At 31.0% G+C, this 23707-nt stretch overlaps 2 protein-coding genes and 1 long non-coding RNA gene across 3 annotated transcripts; all 3 read left to right on the top strand.

Annotated features, from left to right (window-relative positions):
• Positions 1–2060: 2060 nt before the first annotated feature.
• LOC147809319 (uncharacterized) lies at positions 2061–2429 on the top strand. The gene is made up of 2 exons (XR_015433532.1): positions 2061–2133; positions 2233–2429. It is a non-coding gene; the product is annotated as an uncharacterized LOC147809319 (long non-coding RNA).
• Positions 2430–12497: 10068 nt separating this feature from the next.
• LOC147809318 (uncharacterized) lies at positions 12498–13264 on the top strand. Its single transcript, XM_087162766.1, has one exon. The coding sequence runs from the start codon at positions 12512–12514 to the stop codon at positions 13262–13264; it is 753 nt and encodes a 250-aa protein (XP_087018892.1). The 5' UTR covers positions 12498–12511.
• Positions 13265–13574: 310 nt separating this feature from the next.
• Positions 13575–23400, top strand: LOC147809317 (uncharacterized). Its single transcript, XM_087162765.1, has 3 exons — positions 13575–14210; positions 19246–21793; positions 22898–23400. Exons 1-3 carry the CDS (start codon positions 13575–13577, stop codon positions 23398–23400), a joined length of 3687 nt encoding a protein of 1228 aa, XP_087018891.1.
• The last annotated feature ends 307 nt before the right edge of the window (positions 23401–23707 follow it).

Raw genomic sequence — 23707 nt, 5'->3', positions numbered from 1 at the left:
TTTTTCTTTTCAATCCAATTTGCATACCAATTACCAGAAAGAGCCACCTTAAAGATAACATTTAAGGATGGATGGGCCGCTAACAGCCACAGGAGCCCAAATACATTTTGATGATGATGAAAGGTCGAAATAAGCAGATTTCAGGCACCAGGCTTTACACAATTATTACTTATTAAGACATATTCATGAAGAGATGGCATCCAAGTGACGCAAAATTGAAGTGCTCCTCAATAAAAGTAAGGGAAAATTTTGCAAAATAAATCCGTAAAATATTTCGTTTTATGGAATAAGGGAAGTCTTAATAATTATAATCGGTCCATTAAGTAGGTCGAGGAAAAAAGACTTTCTCACAATTCTATAAAAGGGAGAAATCAAAAATGTTAATTAATGCATAACTTGAAACCATAACTAAATTAAAAGACAGGATGTGAATATTATGGTGTGAGAAAGAGCGTTTAGTTTAGAATAATAAATTAAGAAAAAGATTTAGATAAAGGAATAATCTAAAAAAAAATTTTGAAGCTTTTTATGTATGTAAATCATTTTTTGGCAACAGCAAAAATTGGCAGGCATGGCAACACCTGAGTATTAAACAATCATTTCATAAAGTTTGTCATAAAATCTTGATCAGCGAATTAATCCTCAAACTCAAAAACATGTACGGAAATCTTACATTTACCGGTTGAAAAGTGTTTAACCCCTTGGGGACGGGTGATTCAGAAAAGCATTCGTACAAAATCTGAATCAAGTTGCAATTAAATAAAAAACGGTAACTTAAATGTAGTCTTTGCTTAATTTGACAGACTTACTTTGCTTTTATTTTAATTATTGTTAGTTTAATCATATATATAATCAATGTTAATTCAAAGTATAACTAAATAGTTTTATTTTGAACAAAGTAATGGTGAATTAAATAAATCAAACAATTATAACTCCGCCCACAAATAAACTGCTAAAGAAATACTTTGATTACCAGTTTTATCTTTTTACCCTGATTGATACGGTTTTTTTCTGTCACGTATTTGTGACAGTCGGCGCGAAAGGGTTAAACTTAAGTAGTTTCTAAATCAGATATATTTGCTTTGATTGGCGTTGTTTGTAACGTTATCAATTATGTACAGAAAGAATATATTAGTTAACCTTTATTTCCATACAAGAGTTAGACGCCATTTTGAACTTATTGCGAGGGAGTGACCCAAAATGGAAAATTTACCCTTTAGACGCGTGAGTTACAAGTTCATCCTTATTTATCGAATGAGAACATAAGTAGACGTGTGAGTTACAAGTTCATCCGTATTTATCTATTATTTATCGAATGAGAACATAAGTAGACGCGTGAGTTACAAGTTCATCCGTATTTATCTATTATTTATCGAATGAGAACATAAGTAGACGCGTGAGTTACAAGTTCAGCCGTATTTATGTATTATTTATCAAATGAGAACATAAGTAGACGAGTGAGTTACAAGTTCATCTTTATTTATCTATTATTTATCGAATGAGAACATAAGTAAACTCGTGAGTTACAAGTTCATCCGTATTTATCTATTATTTATCGAATGAGAACATAAGTAAAAACAATAGACATATTACATAAAATGCAACAAATAATGGCGCATGTTAAAGTAGAGAAGAAAGAATGGCACTTTGCCAGGGTAATAAGCAACTAATAATTAAATGTATAGAAAAGAACAAGACATATATAAAGCAGGGAAACGAAAATTACAAGAATTAACAAATATTCATAATGAATAACGGTAAGATCAAGTAAACCTTCATTGACCAAAAGGTGGACCTCTGTTAACCCTTTCATGGGCCATTTATTGACGTTATACTTCTTATGCGACTTCCAACAAAGTTGCGTTAAACGTTTAACGCTACATTTTTATTGGCCGGGAAATCACGTCCTAGGATCCAGTTTTCTTTCATTCATTTCCATATTGTTTTGGTTCTCACTAACATAAAAATAATAAAAGTATTGCTTTTCTATAAATATTTTTTAGTTTGATTTGATACTCATATAATTTAATAGGATAGTAGTATTTTTTATTTTCAAATTTATTGGATAACAATTGTAAAAAATGAGTGAAAACAATCCCACGGACAATGCGACGGATTTAAGGTTATGTCAAGGTACGTCTTTTGTGAATATCAATTGATTGTTAGGTTTTCTCTGTTGAAATTACATTATGACGCATTCACATACATTATTAATACAAATACATTTTTCAGGGCGAGACGATGAGGCAACCACAAGCACTTCCATTGGTTCAAGAGGTCCACGAGGGAAAAATGCACAATATTACCGTTATTACAGAGCACGGAAGCGAGCGGAGCAGGAAAAAGAGTCGTTGAATAGAACTAGTGATCCTTCTACGACTGCTAATTCTTCTACAATTAACGTCGCAGGTTACGAAGTTTAACTTCTTCCGCGCGTAGGAACTCTACGCACTATTTTTTTTTCTAGTGAAGGTAAATTAAAGTATTTTTTGAATTGAAATTGTTTTAAGAATAGTAATTGATATAAGAAAGAAAAAAACCCATTTTGTTTATAAAAAGGCAATTTTTTTGGTGGTAAATATATTTAACACGACCATATATTACTTATTGACTTTTATTTTTCTTTATTTACAAAATAAATTTTATAAATGCTATAAACTTCAAAAAGAATTATGTATTTTATTACTTTTATACGTTTTTTAAACTAACAAATGGTTACCAATTTTATTCAAACGCACTTTAACCCTCCGCGTTCGGCTCAGTTTTTATACTTTCCGGTCCTGAAATAATTTTTAAGTTTCTTTTAGTTTAGTATTTTTCATTTTAAGTAATTTTTTCACCACTAAATATCAAAAATTATAAGTATGATATGAAAGGCAACTTTAAAGCATCAATCTACTGGTTACTATATTAAAAAGCAGGCGTTACTATCTTCCTTCAACGAGTTTTTCTATATAATTTAGCGAAATTCCCAAACCCTCTAGTGCCACCTAGTAGCGAAAATAAGCATCAGATGATGGTCGTACACGGGGAAACATTTCTTCGCCCGCGATTTTCACGTGACCCGTATTGGGGAATGAAACAGATACCCCGCTCAATTCGCGGGAGCCGTACACGGAGGGTTAGAAAACCTAAATTAAAAGTGGTGGAAATTATACTTCCCACAACCCTCTTGACTATTTTTACTCGTGTTGGGTTGCTCTTTGCAGTACATTATTCTAGGAGCGGTGAATTATATAAGCTTACAAATTATTTAGAAGTAGTGGTGGATAAAAATCTACTAAATTCACTTTCATTAAATCAAGAATCACAATTGATAAACTACCACTTTAAAATATTTATTTGCTGTCCGGAGCAAGTTGGCATCTCTGTGTTGAAGACGTCTGAGACACGTCAATTATTGTTTTGACATAAGAAACAAATGACGTCTCTCAGACGTCTTCGTATGTCAAGGGGTTAATATTACTTTAGAATTTATTACCTCTAAAACACAAGTTGTTGTTTTTTTGTAGTTTTTATATTTTTTATCAATTAGTTAAACTTTCATTTTTATAACTGTTTGAGCACCTTCTTAAGTCATCAATCATATGAAAGAAAAAAGAATAGAATAAATACAAATACTTTCGAATTGGTTCTCAAGAAAGCATCTGCTTTTTAAACTCTAAACAAATCTTTTGCTACCTCAGCTGGCGCCAGTAATTGCTTTAATCTAATTTCCCTTTCACTTTTAACTGATTGCAAAATAATATTAGCACTATTTTAATTGCATTTTAAAATCGTCAAATCGCTCGAAAGCTCAATCGATTTTTTTCCCCGCAGGCCGAAAACAAAAAACTATCGTTCGCAGTTAAAATGACCTTGCTATCTAATGTTCGAATTCTCCATTGTCATACTGCATTTCGAGTAAAACAGAATAAGGAAAAAAAAATCTATACCTATTCTTGACATTTACGGCAAGAGATTGTTTTCTTTTTGAACTTGACCATGACAGATGAAACCTCGTTATTATTTTGTAGCAAATGTTTTCGGTAAAACAATTGTGGCATCACGTCTTTTTTTTCTTATCTGCAAACGATAAATGAGCTTCAGCATTCGGCAACGAAATTCTGAATGGCATATTGGGAAAAAATATGACTATAGCCTTGAGAAAAAGAAAGAAATCTGACAACAATATTTGCATCAAAATAAAATTAGTATAATAATAATAATAAAATCTGCGTTTTTAAAGGGACAACAAAATGTGGATTTTAAATGTCAGCAGTGGATTTTTCTTTAATAGAATTAAAATATATATTTGTTTTCATACTTACGGATCATAAATAAACATGCATTTATTTTGAACAAAGGGACTATTATCTTAAATTTTACTCTTGTTTATAATAAATTACACCGAATAATTTATAATTAAGAAAAACGAAACATCAATTAGTAATGATTCTCGTATAAAAAGTGATATAGATTGAATTAACAGTGACTAAAAATATAAGAAGTTGAAAAAATGTAATTTAATTTTTATTTATTTAATTTTTTTATTTATTTAAACGCAACTACCACTATGATATATATTATAAATTATTGTTGTTTAAAAATGATTAAATTCTCTTAATACAGATTCAATAATAAACTAAAAAAATATGCATCAAATTTTGATCTCTTTTAATAGATTTTTGTTTTTAATAATCATCACTTTTTACTTGCCTGTGTCCGTTCGCATAACTAAACGAACGTAATATGCATTACTAACGTATATGAAATTTTTTTTTGTCTAACTAGGGTACTTTCGTGAGCTTTACTTCTACATCGACTATTTCCCAAAATTATAGACTTAACATGTTTTGAAACAACATGTTAAATCAATTTTTAGCAATCAAAATTATTTATTTAGTTCGCTACACAGTACTTTCAAAATTACTGAATAATATTTACTTTTTCTTAAAAAAAGAAATGGTAATTAACAGAACCAATAATAGAGATTTTTTTGAGGTGTTCGTCAACAATAGACTGTAAAGATGAAACGGGCTCAACCCGCCCTCGGAAGCCCGGGTCTGACTGATAAATTGTTTTGGGCTGGCTCACGTTCTTGATAAAATGTTCATAAACTTTTTTAATACTTTGAAACAAACGTTTAGTTCAGTTATTTAGTATAAACATTTACAGCGATCTGCTGTTCGGAGCTTTTGCGTTATGAGGCAAACGCTAATTGTCAAGTGACTTTCATTTAGTTTAAAATTTTGATTTTATTTTTTACTTTTTGTTTCAGTCATCTTGGAGTTTCACGAGGTTCAGTTTTTCTTTTCACTTTTTCTTTCACAATTTAGCAATGGAATAGGTTTAAATTTACTAATTCCCTTGTTTAACACGTTAAATGCCACGCTAGTTTTACATGGCTTGTCGTCAGGCCACACGGTAAATAACTAGTAACTAAATTTCAAATGTAGACAGATTTTACTAGTTTATAAAGGTTTGGCATGACATATCTGAAAAAGTGGTGTATTATATATACCTACGAATTATTTAAAAATAGTGGTGGATGAAAATCTACTAAATTGAATTTATTAAACTAAGAAACACAATAATTAAGTAAATTTTAAATAAATTTTCTGAAATTCCATAAGAAAATGTACAGTTTATAGATCTATATCATGTTATACGCCGTCAGTCAGCTGTTTTTCGCGGCCTATGTGAAAGGCTAGTGTCAGCAAGCAGTGGCAGACGCAGCCTAAATGTAATTTCAGTGTCACCCACCGGTGGTTGACGCGTCCTGAATGTAATTTCAGTGTCAGCCACCGGTGTTTGACGCGGCCTAAATGTAATTTTAGTATCAGCCACCGGTGGTTGACGTGGCCCTAAATGGAAAATCCAGTGTCAGCCACCGATGACTGACGCGGCGCTCAACGTGTTAAATATCAAAAGCCAAATGACAAAAATCGCTAAATTGGGTCTTTATCCGAAGTATATATCTGACTTCGCCGATTCGAGTTCTAAGTAATCCCATGTATTCCGGACTCGGGTGGGCTTAGATTAAAATTCTTCAGACTCGGACCTCTAAAGCAAGCCCGAGCTCATCTAGACAACCTACTTAAAATCATTTCCCGGCTATCATTGCAATAGTGGAACACTTCCTTGTGATAAAAAAAGCATCCCTGGAAATTTTTTTTTTATCAGGAATCATTGCTAAAGTTACATGGAAAGTTCCATGTAAGAATCATTACTTGATTAGTTCGAATAATAACTCGCACTTCAGTTTCAAAAATATTGCAAACGCATAATTACGTATACAATTATAACTCGTATTATTATTATATTTTATACTTTCAGATATCTTTGTTTCTCCAAAATAAATTTAAAAAGTTACACTGAGTTACCATTTTTTAGTTTTTATAAAAATGATAATTGGTGCTGTCTATAACATTCTGAATTACAAATGGAATAAAGACTCTTTTCTCATACTTACAAAATATGAGTTAAGAAATGTTTTTTTCCAAATGGTAATGAAATAAAAATTGCAATTTTAATTAAAATTAAAAATTGCGAATTATAAGTTAAAATTTAAATTTCATATTAATTAGATTTCAAACCTTTTATATATGCGTTTAAAATAATTGGGAGGCCAAAATTATTTATTTTGTATATATATATGACTCACTACTATTTCTAAATAATTCAAAAGCTTATGTACCACTTTGTTACAGTTAGGACGTGTTGAGCTTCTTTAAAGTTTGGTGCTACCAAAAATCGCAAATTTCAGTTTGTAGTTCTCTACCGATACTGAAAATTTCTTGTTGTAGGTATCTCTGTGTGTATGTTAGTATTAAGAGTACGGTCTTGTTGCTTCTCCTAACTCCGTCTAGCATACACTTAACGATTTTGAATTTTTTGTAATTTTGGATAATGCTTCACAGATTCCGACTATTTGATGCATTTTTGTTAATTTTTTTGTCAGTGGTAGTTAATGAAAGCAGATATATACAGGTTATTCATAATTGTCCCTCCGCAAAATGTCCCTCTGCCTGTAAACGCCATTTTTCTTTACTACAACTGGCTTCAGTGGTACATGTTACTGCCATCTACCGGCAACTGCTTAAATTAAAACTTGAATACTTTCGGAATAATTTCATATGTTCTTTTTTGCCATATTCGTCTTCGATTTTTTACTATATCAGTTCGAAATCCCGGAGGGAATCGTGAATAACCCTGTATATCTGTGCATTGCTTACTTTTTCCAATTGACTTCCATTGTCCTAAAGAATAAAAAGATTTTCTTCCTTTTTTTTATGAGTAATTGCAAACGACAATGTTATAATGGATATTTCCTTGATTAATTATAATTCCACTCTTAAAATCGTGTCTTAATTCATCTGTTAACTAAAACACAACGCAAGAGATAATTATGGACTTTTCACAAGAAATCTATTTCCGCCATGTTTAAAATTTTTGCTTATGACTCACTTTTATTTCAATTAAATAAAAAATAAATCGATTTGAAACTTAGCTATTTCGGGTTATTTCCACAAAATAAATGTTTAAAAAAAAAATTTGTTGATGTCATAAATTATCGCATTAGTGAGTTTCATGCTCGGCCACCGGTGGAATAATTTACGAGGTTTCTCGTTTATTCGAAATGGCAAAAAAAATATGTCAGAATGTCAAGTTAGCCTTCCACTGGGAGAAATTACAACCGACCCATCTGGCGAAAAACCAGAGACTTGGCGACCTTAACTCGAAACCGATGTTATTTTTAAAAGGTTTCTTCTACTGTTTGCAGAAAACTATTCCTCTAGACCGGATATTAAAGTCGAGAAAAAATACATATAATGGAGCAAGGAGGAATAGAAGGAAGAAAAAAGGTTTCAAAATTTCTTTTCCCAAAAACTCAATTTGTGGAGAGGCCAACTCTAACTTGAGAGTTATCTAATTTTAGAAACTGCGACAGTTATTTGCATAATTTTTTGTTCGAGCATCGCTTGAGCTTTTCGAAACCAGATGCTATTAAGATGATGAAAAATGTTACCTGAATTTATTTATTTGTCGTTCGCGATATTAAGATATTTTTGTTTGTTGAATTAAAATAATGGAATTTTACTCCCTGTGGGAAATTTAAAAGTGTGAAACATTTCTTATTTTATTTAAACTCAAGAAACCAATACATTGGCGAGCATTTTTAACTGCAGAATTACATATTTTATTTAATATCTTAGGAATGATTTTTTTTTCATAAAATGTTTTTAAATTCTTAGCGTTACATTTTCAAATCGGTGTACTTATTTTAACTTTATATTAGATGCAGTCACTGGGAATTGCATAATATTTATTGCATGTAACTCAAAAGTGCTGTTACTATGTACAATCATTTAAGTTTCTGTTAAATTCTGATTCCGTTAATTGACAACTCCAATTGTTAATTGAATGACCTGCTAAATTAACAATTCCACGCCTGTAAGCAAGCCTTTAGCTGCTGAACAGTTTTGCGCACACGCCTTAATTTTGTCGTCCGTTTGAAACAGATTTAGATTTTGAATCATCAAAATGTGGAAGTAACACTGGGACTGATCTGGATAATAAGATGGGTGGTTCTTCCCATGACTAAAGAGAATAGAAGGGCTGGTTCACTCCTTTGAAGTATCTCTTGCCGCGCCGATCCTCCGACGTCACTAGTGACGTCACTTTGGCGCAAAGCTCGCACTTTTACTTCAAGAACGGAGCGTTTGGCCTTACTAGCTCTAACTAATATTGGATCATTTCTTTTTGCGAGATATTCTAAGACATTTGTTATCTTCTATAATGACTTTCCTCAGCTTTTGCAGTGAATTTACAAGAATTTAAAACTATTATCGAAATGCCAGTTTGCGCGATTGCAACTTGCAAAAATTCTGATATAAAAACAAAAGGAAAAGGTATAATTTTTCGCGTGTTCCGTAAAGTAAATGAACAACTATGTAAAGAATGGATTCCGAAATGACACAGTTAATATAAAACCGCAATACGTTTATTCTGTCGTAAAGAACTTTTATAAAAATTCATTATCTAAATAGAAACCGCCTCGCTACTTCATAAAGAAAGGCAGGTGAAAAGAATTAAAAAATAGATAAAGTCAAAGAAAATTAAAATGTAAGTAAAAAGTATAAATAATATATATAGTATATAGTTGAAATTCTCCTAATTTCATAACATATTTTTTAATTTAGTTATTCTAAACATTTATGATTTTTTTTAAAAATTATATTCTCTTCAATTTAAATATCTATATATTATATCATCGTAAATTTAAATGCCTATAAACAATTGTAAAATTTCTGATGTCATTATGAACCTAAATTATTATTTTGTTTCAGTAATTAGCGTTTAAGGTTGATGTTTCCTAATGATTAAGTATGAACAAATTGCTATTAACGACATATTTTAAAATCAGGGATTCTAAATTTAACTTAACTTATCCTTATAAAAGAATATGTAGATAAAAAAAGTGTCGATATATGCCTTCATTTTTCTTAATAGTTGAAGTTAAAACTGAACTTTTTAAAATAAAGTATTTATCGTGACATTTTCACCAACTAGCAAAACATTTTTATAAGTTTAAAATGGTATTTTTTTAATATAATAACCAAGAAAGTTTTTTTTTGAACTATGTTTATGAACGGAAATAATGTGTTATTTACGTAAAGTTTGAAGGCTAATAACCAGAAAAAGTCTAACTTATTTTTACAAGAGAAAGATGCAAAGTAATCATATCTTTGCTTGCGATCTCCGAGATCTGTAGACACAGTGACGTCATGAGGAGGGAAATCGTAGCTTCAGCTCTAAGAGCGGAGTGAACTAGCCTTTGTATTCTCTTTAGCCCTGGGTTCTTCCATTCAAATCTTCCCATTTGAATTTGTGTAAAATTCTCTATGTTGCTTTGCTTACTTACTGTTACCTTACGTTGTCATGACATACCTTGAGAAAAATTACCCAAACATTAAACTTGATTGCCTTTATGAACTTAGTTTATGTTTTCAAAATTAATTTGATCTTACTTAGATCCATTGCTCCAGGAAATCTTCAAAAATATTCCTTTTGCGATCGGCCTCTCCATTATGCGTTGCCTTATATAAACTAACAGCTGCTCGTTTATCATTATTTTATTAATCATTGCAATGCTAGTATCAAATTTAAACGAAATATATATGGTTGCAAAAAATATTATAGGAATAATCTTGTAGTTTTCAAATGAAGGTTTAATTGAAGCATTTTTCAGTAGTCTTGAGAAACGTCTACCAGTGACTTACTTTTTTCTAAGTCGTGGGAAGACTTACCAACAATTGCATTGCAGATCTGACACTATTTTCTTGTTTCGGTTATTCCCTGTTATTTATTGACTGTACTAAATATATCAGAGCGAAAACAGTTACTCTAGATTATTCTGAATTTCAGAAAAACGTAGCACTTTCATTGCACATTTTGCTGGAATTTTAAAGAAAAAAAATTCTGATACAATTTGAATATGCAGATCTGAGAGAACAATTAGCCAATTTTACAGAAATGATATCCTAATTGCTTCTTATTAAATCTTTGCTCGATAGTTTGAATTATAAACTATGCCTCGTTGTGTGGCGGATTGTTCTCAATAACTTAGCAAAACATTGAAATTGAAGTTAAGAGTAGCTAATTATAGAGAAATTAAAATGATTCTCCAAAAAGTGTAGGAGAAGTTAAATAACATGTACAGTGCGCGACAAAGCTCACGTGTTTTGCTTTGATAAATAAATTTTATACCTTCTACTAATGAATTCCAAAACGCTCGGTATTATAGAGTTCTAATATCTAAAAAATATGTAGCTTATACAAGCTTGAATTGAGAAACAGAAAAACGAGATCAAGAAAAAATTTAAAAACCGAGACAATTTCTCGAATTGCGGAGAGTTAGTTGATTTTTGTTGAGTTTTTTGAAGTTATACTTCTTATGCGACTTCCAACAAGGTTGCGTTCAACGTTTAACGCTACATTTTTATTGGCCGGGAAATCACGTGGTAGGATCCAGTTTTCCCTCATTCATTTCCATATTGTTTTGGTTCTCACTAGCATAAAAATAATTAAAATATTGCTTTTCTATAAATATTTTTTTTAGTTTGTTTTGATATACATATAATTTAATAGGGTAGTATTTTTTTATTTTCAAATTTAGTGGATAACAATTGTAAAAAATGCGTGAAAACAATCCCACGGACAATGCGACGGATTTAAGGTTATGCCAAGGTACGTCTCTTGTGAATATCAATTGAATGTTTCTCTTCTGAAATTACATTATGACGCATTCACATACATTATTAATACAAATACATTTTCCAGGGCGAGACGATGAGGCAACCACAAGCACTGGTTCAAGAGGTCTACGAGGGAAAAATGCACAATATTACCGTGATTACAGTGCACGGAAGCGAGCGGAGCAGGTAAAAGAGTCGAACTAGTGATTCTTCTACATTTAACGTTGCGAAGTTTAACTTCTTCCGCGCGGAGGGACTCCACGCTCTATTTTTTTTTCTTATTTATGTTGCATTAGGGACCTGTAATCGTCGAAAAAAATCATTTTTTTGAAAAAAAAATATATGTTAATCTACGAACAATTCTGAATATTTTGACACCTTATTTATGTTCCTACGACTTTTAGTTCAGAAGTTACAGCCAAAATTGTAAATGACTCCGAGACCGCAACTCTAATTTCGAAACAGAAACTAACAATCTGCAGACGAAACTCATGAAACGCTGCACTTTTATTGCTTAAAAACTATCAAATAAGACTTTTTTTTAATTAAAAATAAATATTTTTATAATTAATAAACTATTTTTTCAAGTTACAGCTACTTAAATTAAAACAACTCAACTCTGATAATGCTCATCAAGTTGTTGTGTAAACATCAGCTTGTCAACACGTTTCAATTTTTGCTGCTCGATTATTTTTCTAATATTTACTGTTTAAAATTCAATTTCTAGCTGTACTATTGTTAAATTATTAGTTGTTTAAGTTTAATTATAACTTGTTGATTAATTATAAGATCTGTTAGAAATTCTAAAGTTTATTTATAATGGGTAAAGCTTACAATCGTTCGACTGGTTACAGACCAAGAAAACGAAAGTATTATGGATCGAAAGGAACTGATTCTTCTAATATTTCTGCTTCAAATATTTCGGCTTCATCCAAAAAACTGCATTTGGACATTTCTGATTGAAAATTTAGATTTAACAAAAGAAGATGTAACTGGATATAGACTAATAGACATTTCAATATTATTCCCAGCTCTTAGTCAACAAATGTGCTGTAAAATTTGCAAATCAGATATCAGTTTTTCTGAAAACAAAATAAGAGGTGCAGCCTCTTCATTTTCAATTAAATGTGATTGTATTTTAGAAAGCAATGTAAATAGCTGTGTAATGCTAGGTAATAAAAAAAAATATTCCAGAAGTAAACACAAGATTAGTATACAGCATGAGATGCATTGGTGTTGGCTTACGAGGGCTGCAAACTTTCTGTCTCATTATGAATATGCTGCCTCCAATAACACGCAAGAGCTATGATAAAATCAATAAAAAGATCTTACACGCTACACAGAAGGTAGCTGAAAAGTCCATGATTAAAGCTGAACAGGAAGAAACTGAACTAAGCAGCAGTTCCGATGTAGTAGTAAGCGGTGATGGAACCTGGAAGACCAGGGGACATTCTTCAAAAATTGGGGTATGCTCTGTTATTGGAATCGAGACAGGGAAAGTTATTGATGTAGAAGTGCTGACAAACTTCTGCATTAGCTGCGAAAAAAACATTTCTCCACATTCTTGTGTAAAAAATCACACAGGATCTGCTGGGGCAATGGAGGTAGCAGGTATGAAAAGGATTTTTTCTCGATCAGTGTCTGGCCGTGGTGTGAGATACTTAAAATACCTTGGAGATGGCGATGCTAAAACATATAATGAAGTATGTAAGGCTAAGCCATATGGTGATGTTAAAATTGAAAAACTTGAGTGCGTTGGTCACGTGCAGAAGCGAATGGGAACAAGGCTTCGCAAACATAAGGAAAAAATGAAAGGTTCAAAACTCGCTGACGGAAAGCCTTTATCTGGACGTGGTCGGCTTACTGATGCCTTGATAGACAAAATTTCTGTATATTATGGCAATGCCATAAGAGGTAACACAGAGTCTGTCGAAGCAATGAAAAAGGCCATATGGGCTATATATTGCCATTTGAGCTCTAGTGATGCAGAACCTTTGTTAATTATAATTTCTAATACTCAATAGATGGCGCTCTGCGCAGCAATGTAAAAACATTAGTTTCTAATCAGTTTCCTCCATAACACTGTAACATCATCATCATCCTTCTTGTTATTAAATATATTTTATGTTAAAAGGCGTTTGTAATGATTGAAACCCCGAGATCTGAGAGATCATATCACCGTATTTAACATTGGCGCACCAACCTGGAGCTAAGAATTTGATTAAAGGTGAGTGCAATTGATTTTAAATAATGGATTCATACGATGATTTGAAAAATAAAAGAAAAACAATTCGCTCTTTAACAACTCGATTAATAACAAAGATTGAAAATTTGATGAATGATGATAATGTTGAAACTAAAGAAAAGATCGAAGAATTAATAGATTGTAAAGAACAATTAATAGATAAAAATAAAAGTTTAAAAGCAATAAATAATCGAATTGAACCACTAATTGAAAGTGAGGAAATAGAAAATGAAATTACTGGAATTGAAGAATATTCGGAAAAAATAATAAAATGGCAATCTCGAATCGCAAGATATTTGAAAGAAAACAATAAAGAAGGTAGAGGAGGAGAAGAATCATTTAACAGCGCACAATCTAAATTTGTTCCAGAAATAAGTAATGCAGTTAAACTCCCAAAACTAAGCATAAACAAATTTTACGGAGAAACAACACTATGGCTTGAATTTTGGAATCAATTTGAAATCGCGATCCATGAAAACGAAAGTTTAACTGAGATACAAAAATTTACTTATTTAAAAACCTTACTGGGTGGAATTGCATTAAATGCTATTAAAGGGTTTGCTTTGACTAAAGAAAATTATACCAAAAGTATAGAATTGTTAAAAGATAGATTTGGGCGCGAAGATTTAGTGATTAATAGTCATATGAATCGTCTATTAAATCTTGATTACGTAAAAAATTCTAGTGATATTAGAGCATTACGGAATTTATATGATAATTTAGAAGTAAACATTAGATCTTTAGAAAGCTTAAATGTAGTCTCTGGAACATATGGACACTTATTATGCCCTATATTATTAAAGCTAATACCAGAAGATTTAACTTTAAAATACAACCGCAAACGAAAATCAAAATCAGAATTTAATGTTTCGGAATTAATTCAATTTATTAAGGAAGAAATTCAAGTACGCGAATCATCTACATTATTCCATGATAATGCTAAGAAAAATAAACACTACAACTATTATAATCCCAGGGAAGTAATAAATAACAAAAAACAGTTCAGATCGAATATTCCCACAGCTTCAGCATTGACTACTAATGTAAAATTTTATTGTGTATTTTGTAAATCAGAACATGATTCATTTATTTGTGAAAAAATGTCGATTTCTGAAAAAAGAGATAGATTAATGCGCGAAGGTCGTTGCTTTAAATGTTTCCGAAAATCACATTTAAGTTCACAATGTAGGAGTAAAATTAGTCCTTGTAAAAAATGTAATAGTAAATCTCATCACGAAATAATTTGTTTTGGAATTCCGAAAACTCAAAACGAAAGTTCGCAAGAAACCGCAGAGAAAAATACAGTCGTAGCCAGCGTTTCTCATGTCGAAGAGGGACAAAAGGGGGAATTTCAATCAGTGATTTTACAAACATGTGTTGCGAATTTACATTTGGCAGACAAAACGCAGGAGATAAGTATTTTATTTGATTCCGCATCGATGAGGTCATTCATTACTAGAGAATTAGCTCAAAAGCTTAATCTCCCGATAATAAGAAAGGAAAATTTATTAGTTTATACTTTTGGAAGCCGTGAACCGCAAGAAAAAACATTTGATATAGTAAAGGCGAGTATAAGCAATAAAAAATATCCTACTCGAAGGTCAGAGTTCGAATTATTGGTTTCAAGTACCATAACACGTGCATCTTTCCCACCTCATAATCTATACATCTATACATAATAATAAAAGCGGCTGTGTGTGTGTGTGTGTGTGTGTGTGTGTCTGTAATCACAATATATCGCCCCAGAAGCCTCGCCCAGGCACGAAACTCGGCACATAATTGTGTTTTGACATAATGAAGAAGTATTTTTTTTCTTTTTCAAAAATTTGGATTAGTTATTTAGTTATCAGTCATTTTGTAAGTCTATGCTTTTCGTCTGCTTTTTCGTCTTCAAAGAGCCATATTCAAAAAACTATTAAAAAATGCATATACTTTTCCCCACTCTTATAAATGTATGCTAATGCGAACCTTACAATTGAAATATTTATTTTCGACAACTTAAACCAATAATATACGAAGGAATTAATAATTTAATTGTAAAGTTCGCATTAGTTTACATTTATTAAAGTGGAGAAAAGTTTAACTTTTGTATTAAAAATGTGGCAACATATTCGATACGTAAATAGAACGCTTCGCTTTGATATATTTGTCGCTGTTCATAATTGTTATAATAAGTTTTTCTTCTTTCCACGCTCTATTTTTTTTCTTAAGCGAAAACGATAATTTTTGTAGCGATTCGCGATCGCAACGCTCGAGTACGCCGTCTAGCGGGAGCCTGTAAATATCAGACATTAATTTATCACGTTTTCATTTAGTTCCATCAAAGTCATTGACTGAATCAGACGCCATTTTTTAACAGCAAATAAGAAACAAGATTTCCCTAAGGAAAAGGCCGAAGAACTTAAAAAAAATCTCCAGAATATTAGTAAATCTTTCATGAACAGAACACGCCAAACATTTGAAGAGAAATTCCTCAATAATTTTTAATATCAACAAACTTGCAACTGATGACTTCCGATTTCGGATACTGTTACAGATGTGTGTATTAAGGTAAAATGCATTTCTTCTGTCTTCAATTCATTACGAATTAAAGTGAAGTCAACATTGCTTTCGTCATTCCAGTGAATAAATATGAATTCAGAACATACAGAATTGTAATAGTTATAGCATATTCTTCTTCGTTATAGAATAGTATATATTTCTGTATCCATATAATTCGGAAAACAACAATAAAAAATTATCCAAGTTACTTGAAATAGTGCCATTTGTGCTGATTCTTAATTAATTTGTATCGTTTTCTTGGTAAGTATTTTTTAGTTTTGAAAGAATAAGTTCAACTAGAATTCAGCTATTCTGTTTTTAGCTACATATTCAAATTCATATCAATTATAAAATATTGCTGTGTAGTATGTTATCTAAAAGTAATGAAGGGATAAACTATGTATCTATTATTTGAGAATAAAGTTTTCAAACAAGGAACTTATCATTTTGGAATTCTCCGGGAATTATAAATCAGATAAGTGCAATGATTTTTACAATAAAAAATTTGCTTGTAAATATTTTTTTTTCATTTGATGATGGTTCTCTACAGAATGGTTTTTTACGTCTGATTAAGAACTATAAGAATAATTAAAAAAGAAACAATATGAAAGTTTTTATTTCAATGTAAAGAATTCTTAAAATCGTTTTTTTATCCTAAGAATTCTTTATTTTCCGTTTTTTAGTTTATAATTTTTTGATAAAAATTGTTCTCAAAATACTTTTTCTGAAAAATTAAATGGTATAACATTATGTGTTTATGTATACTTCTTGTATATTCCAATGTTTGAAGTAATATGATTCAGAAAAGTATGGAATAAAAATTCGGTACTTACATATTAACGCCACCGCCGCTACAGATTTGGCGGTTTTTAAGTGCCGCCAATCTACACTTAAAATTTTTGCGACAATTCATAGAATAAAACACTTTATTTAAAATCAAAATAGTCAATCGGATTTCGGTGGAAAATGAGCCGATATAGAGTTTAGCATAGATTCAAAACAATCATATCGCCATATGAACTCTGATAAATAAGATTCCAAATGAAATAACATTTCCAAAACGTACGTTTATTAAGATAAAGTTTTATGTTGTGGGAATTGGTACATTTTCGTTTTTTCGGTAAAATATTTCCCTCCTGAAAAAATAAAATTGCTTCTTGTTTTGTTTTTGGCAAATCCCAAAGACGAATTTTCGTAGCACTAAAAATGGCGACAAAAAAGAATTGTTTTTTTGTTTTTGTTTCGTCAGCATTCTTTATTTTACGTTTCTTAGTTTCTAAATAATGATTTTTATTGAAACTTGAAATTTTTTGATAAAAATTGTTGTCAAAAAACTTTGTTTACAAAATTAAATTTCATAAAATTATGAGGCTTATGTATACTTTTTGTTCATTTTAATTTTTGAAGTAATATGATTCTTAAAACTATAGAATGTAAAGTTTAAATGGGCCTTTCATGTTATATCATTAAATTTAGTAATACTATTTCTCGGGCATTAGGTTTTAACTCTTATAAGAATATACATATTTTTTTCTGTTAATGTACAAATATTTTTCCGATGTGTTTTGGATATTCCTTCTCTAATAAAAAGAGATACCATTTTGTTTTCGGTTGTACAAGAAAGAATATCAAGCATTTTTCTTTTTTAAATTTAATAAGCCACATTAAAGAAGGAACGTTGCAATGCTACACACTACATTAACGACGTCTCCAGAGTAAATGAATGACGGTTCATATAGAAATCGCAGGTAAGCGTCTCATACAACAACGCCCCCTATAGTTCGTTGCGATCGCGAATATTGTAGTACTTTGTACAACTAAAAATTCTTTTCACAACACTTTAAAAATATTTACTTTATTTTCTTTATATATACAGAGAACAGTCGGCAAAGAATTCGATTAGGTTGAAAAACATTTCGCTAAAAAGGAACGAATTCCAAAAGAAAAAGTAAACAACTTAAAGAATAAAAATGCTGATGCCAGCCAATTTTTTGAAAGTTAACTTAAAAATAACAAACCAAACGATGTTAAATAACAAACCAAACGATGTTAACAAAATGACGTAGAAAGCGCAACTAGATCAAAATTATACAAGCACAACTAGATCAAATTATAATACCTGAGTGCTTGACGTAACAGATATAGAAATAGAATTTGATACCATAAAAAATTATATAGAAATAAAAATTGATACCATAAAAAATTTATTCGTTTTCGTGTTCTTTTCATGTATTTGGCATTTTAGTTTTTTTTCCTTCTTAAGCGTTGTAGCTATATAATTTCAAGCATCCTCAAGAGCTATAACACATCTGCAGCAGAACTGGATATGAAGACAAAATTGCAGGACAGGAACACTTTAATTGTCCACTAATCTTCAGATTTCCTGCTATGTTTTAAAAAACTTTATTTGTCAAAACCTTCATTTGTGAAAACCAGCAGCCGCCTAAGGCGGACAGCTGGCCGCCTTAGGCGGCTAGTAATAAAATAAAGTTGCTGCTTGAGGATTTTGCGCTTACTGATTTATGTCTTTCGAAAGGAATAAATTCCATTGATATATTAATTGGAGCAGATTATTATTGGAAACTCCACACTGGGTACATAAAGGAGTTGACTAAAGATTTGTTTTATGTCGAAACATTACTCGGCGGAAGCGTAACTGGGATTACTCATTCAGATTTAAAAAATGACTCTATCATTGAAAATTTGTGTTATTGTAAGGAAAAATTTAATTGTGAGGAATTAACTAGTGAAAATAATTCTTGTGATGATATAAATTTACAGTTACGGAAATTTTGGGATATTGAAAGCTTAGGCATAAATGATAAAATTCAGAATACACCTTTAGAGCAAGAAACTTTAAAACAGTTTGAACAAAATATAAAATTTCAGGATGGCAGATACGTAGTTAAATTACCATTTAAAGATGAGGTAAACATTTCTGACAATTTTAATTTATCTAAAAGAAGGTTAATTAGTTTAACATCGCGTTTTAATAAAAATCCTTCTTTGCATGATAATTATGCTAGTATTTTTAAAGAACAATTATCGGAAGGAATAATAGAACCTGTTAATGATAAATCAATAGTTCCAAATATGGTTTATTACCTACCTCATCATCCAGTAATTAGAAATGATAAACAAACTACTAAGTTACGGATAGTTTTTGATGCTTCGGCTAAAGAAAAAAATTGCTACTCTCTAAATGATAACTTATTATAGGGTCCCAATCTAAACCCCAATCTTTTAATTTTACTATTAAAATTTCGCGAGTTTAAGATAGGAATAATTGCTGATTGTGAAAAGGCTTTCCTACAATTGTTAATTGATGAACATGATAGGGACTATCTTAGATTTCTTTGGTCAGAGCAATTCCCTCCCAAGAAAATTGAGGTTTTTCGCAATAGAACCGTAACTTTCGGAGTAAAATCATCAACATTTTTACTGACTGGAACAATAAAGTATCATATCAAAAATTATAAAGAATCTCATCCTTTGGCGTGTAAGGTTTTAAATGAAAATTTGTATGTCGACGATCTTATTACTGGTACAAATACGATTGAAGATGGACTACTATTATCCAGGGACACTAAATTAATATTAAAGGATGCATCAATAAGTCTTAGGAAGTGGAAGAGTAATTCTAAGGAGTTATGCCAAAAATGGCAAGACACAAAATTTGAAAAATATCCTAGTGAAGAAACAGTACCTTTAAAAGTTTTAGGATTAATTTGGAATACTTTAAAGGATGAATTTAATTTAGATTTAAGTTCTTTAATTGATTCTTTGGAAAATGTGAAAAATACTAAGAGAAGCGTATTTCGCATATCATCGAAATTATTTGATCCAATGGGATATATAACAGCATTCACGATTAGAATTAAAATTCTTCTTCAAGAAATATGGGAACAAGGCTTAGAATGGGATGAGGAATTCGGAGATATTTTAAGACTGAAATGGGAAAAATGGTATAAGGAAGTAAATGTATTAAAGGAACTTTCACTACCAAGATATTATTTTCATGAAGAAGATAGCTGTTCTGAAGTAGGGAATTATAAGATAATTATATTTTGTGACGCAAGTGAGAAGGCGTATGGAGCGATTGCATATATTCGATATGAAAGAAATCAAAATTTTTACGTAAGCTTCGTTACTTCAAAGGCACGCGTTGCACCATTGAAGAAGTTGAGTCTACCGAGATTAGAACTGATGGCCACTCTTATAGGTTCCAGATTATTGGATACTTTAAGGAAAGTGTTTCAAATAAATAACAACTATAAACTATATTCTGACTCAACCATAGCCCTTAGTTGGATTCGAGGAAATGCAAATCAGTGGAAGACATTTATTTCAAACAGAGTAAGTGAGATCCAAACTTTAACAGATCCTACTAATTGGAAGTACATAAAGGGAAATGATAATCCAGCTGACATCATATCAAGAGGATGCAGTGCTAATGATTTGCTCTCATGTGCAATTATTTTTAATGGACCAACATGGTTGACATTAAGCGAAGAAAAATGGCCGAAAAATGAAGAAAATTTTAGAAGAGCAGATGTAGATGAAGAAAAGAGATCAAAATTTATTGCAGTTAATTATGCAAGTGAAAATAATGTTAACGATTCAATTTTCGATATCCCCAAATTTAGTTCTATTAAGAAGGTTTACCGAATAACAGCCTGGATTAGAAGATTTATAACGAATTTGAGAGCGAAGAAAGAAGATAGAATCAAAAATGTTTTAACTGCAGAAGAATTAGAAGAAGCTGAAAACCTTTGGTTGAGACACGTACAAGCAAAGAACTACAGTAAGGATATAGATTGCTTAAAGGAAGGACAACATTTACAGAAGTGCTCAAAAATCAGAGACTTAAATCCGTTCATTTCTGACAAAGGGATTCTACTTGTGGGTGGAAGACTACAGCACTCCAATTTGAACTATTATGAAAAACATCCTATACTATTACCATCAAAAACTAAATTTACAGAACTGATAGTGAAAGAAGCACACGAAAAGACCCTACACTCTGGTATTTCAGACACGCTAACACAGGTACGAGAGAAATTTTGGATTCCGAAAGGTCGGCAATTTATTAAGTCAATAATTGGAAGATGCGTCTTATGTAAAAGATTCAATGTTCGATCAGGAAGAGAAATCATGGCTCCTCTTCCTAAAGACAGAATAGAACAGTCACCCCCATTTTCAGTTACTGGCCTGGATTTTGCTGGACCCTTATTTGTGAAAGATTCTGACAGTAAGTTTTACACCATGCTATGCACCTGTGCAGTTACACGAGCGATACACCTGGAAATTGTTTCCAGTTTAACAACTGAAGCATTTTTACTTGCTTTTCGTCGCTTCATTTCCAGAAGAGGACTGTGTTCTGTTATTTATTCAGACAATGCTCAAACGTTCAAGCGAGCAGAGTTTGAATTGAAAAAAATGTGGACTATTTTGAGCAGTTCTGAAGTGAGTGAGTTTTATTCCTCAAGGGGAATAAGGTGGAAATTCATCGTTGAAAGAGCACCCTGGTGGGGTGGATTCTACGAGCGAATGGTTCGTTCAATGAAAATCATTCTTCGGAAATTACTGAGGAAAACATCTTTGACTAGTGAAGAACTCGAAACAGTTCTATGTGAAATAGAAGCTGTGATTAACTCGAGGCCTATTACTTACGTGACTACAGACTTTCCAGATACTTTTCCTCTAACGCCATCCCACATGCTACTTGGAAGACGATTAATAAGTTTACCGTCAGTCAAGTTATCCGGTATTGACTGCATGATTGACAAAAAAATGATAATTAAAAAATTTTAAATATCGAGAAAGACTTATAAATCAATTTTGAAAGAAATGGAAAAGGGATTATCTTTTAAATTTAAGAGCTGTCAATTATGTAAATTTGGATAAAGGTAATCAAAATTTTAAGGTAAATGATATTGTTTTGATTCATGATGACAAACTTCCAAGGAGCATGTGGAAACTTGGAAAAATTGTGCAAACATTTCAAGGACGTGATAACAAAATAAGAGCATGTGCTTTGAAAACAGATACGTCAATAATAAAACGTCTTATAAATTTATTATATAATTTAGAAGTGAACAATTAAATTAATATGAACATTCTATTTGAACTTTAAATTCACTTTTATTATTATTTGAACATTTTATTTTACAATATTACTTAAGATAATCATTTAACTTACAAATTAAGTTTATCTTAAGTTATTATTTGAACTTTTTGATTTAAAGAAAATATGCATGCATATATATTTTCTTGTTTAAATGCATGTTTGTTTAAAATTGAAATATTTTGCATGTGAAAGAATTTGTGTTGTGAAAATTGCTTGATTTATTATTCATGATATGATAATTTAATTTCATCAATTGATATTTACTTAAATTTCAATAATTTCATTTTTAGGTAATAATTTGTTAAATGTTTGAACTAATGCTCATGAAACATATTATTTTAAGAATTCAATTAATATTATTGCATTATAATCTTTATATAATTAAGAAGGGCTCATATTGTAAAAAGGTAAGATTATATTATATTTTAAATATTGGTACCTTACATTTGAGAAAAATAACTTTGATTAATATATGAAATGACAAAATTGTTATGAACTAAAAGTTCATCGGGGGGAAGTTTGTTAATTATAATTTCTAATACTCAATAGATGGCGCTCTGCGCAGCAATGTAAAAACATTAGTTTCTAATCAGTTTCCTCCATAACACTGTAACATCATCATCATCCTTCTTGTTATTAAATATATTTTATGTTAAAAGGCGTTTGTAATGATTGAAACCCCGAGATCTGAGAGATCATATCACCGTATTTAATAACCTTTGCGTATGTTTTGCCCCACAGGAGAAGCCTCGTGGTGTAAGTACCAGAAGCATGTAGCTTCTGGAAATGCTGCCTCATTCCGCCATACAAATAATGTTCCAGTGGAAGTAATGAAGTCGATAAAAAAGACTTTCTCTGACTTAGCGTCTCCAGAACTATTAAAAAAATGTCTTTCTGGAAAAACTCAGAATCAGAATGAGTCTTTTAATTCAGTGCTGTGGCAAATTTGCCCGAAAATATCGGGTTCATCAAAAATTGTTGCAGATATAGCTGCAAATGAAGCGATCATTACTTTTAATGGTGGTAAACTAGATAGGCGAGACACCTTGAACGAATTGAATATGTTACCGGGGAAATATGAACAATATGCGATGAAAGCAGATTTACTTCGAATAAAGGTTGCCGAAAAGCGAGCCTCGATGGCAAGCTTGGAAGCCCGACGAGCCAGGAGGCAAGCTGGAAAAAATAAAAATGAACTTCTTAAAAAAAAAGAAGGAAATGTATACAATCCTGGTTGTTACTAAGATATGTGCATATTTTAAATTAGTTTTCGTAAACAATTTATTTTTACTTGTATTTATCGTTTCGAATTAGATATATTTTTTAATGTCTATATTGATTTTAATGTTTAGCCATTGCTACTTTCTATTTTAATGGTAATTAATTTCTCTTTTTTTCATTTATTATCAAGAATTTGAATAAATCTTACCAGTTTGATGTTTTTGTGCTAATAAAATTATTTTTATTTTGAAAATTGTAAACAGTTATTTTACAGGATAAACTTTACTTTCTTCCATTCTTCGGAGCTTATAAAAGCTGAAATTTTATATC

The sequence above is a fragment of the Parasteatoda tepidariorum genome, chromosome 5 (assembly GCF_982258835.1).
Source record: "Parasteatoda tepidariorum strain Cologne lab strain chromosome 5, Ptep-v5.0, whole genome shotgun sequence".
Lineage (NCBI taxonomy): Eukaryota > Metazoa > Arthropoda > Arachnida > Araneae > Theridiidae > Parasteatoda > Parasteatoda tepidariorum.
The sequence above is the reverse complement of the archived record's forward strand: the minus strand, read 5'-3'. Positions and strand labels throughout refer to the sequence as shown.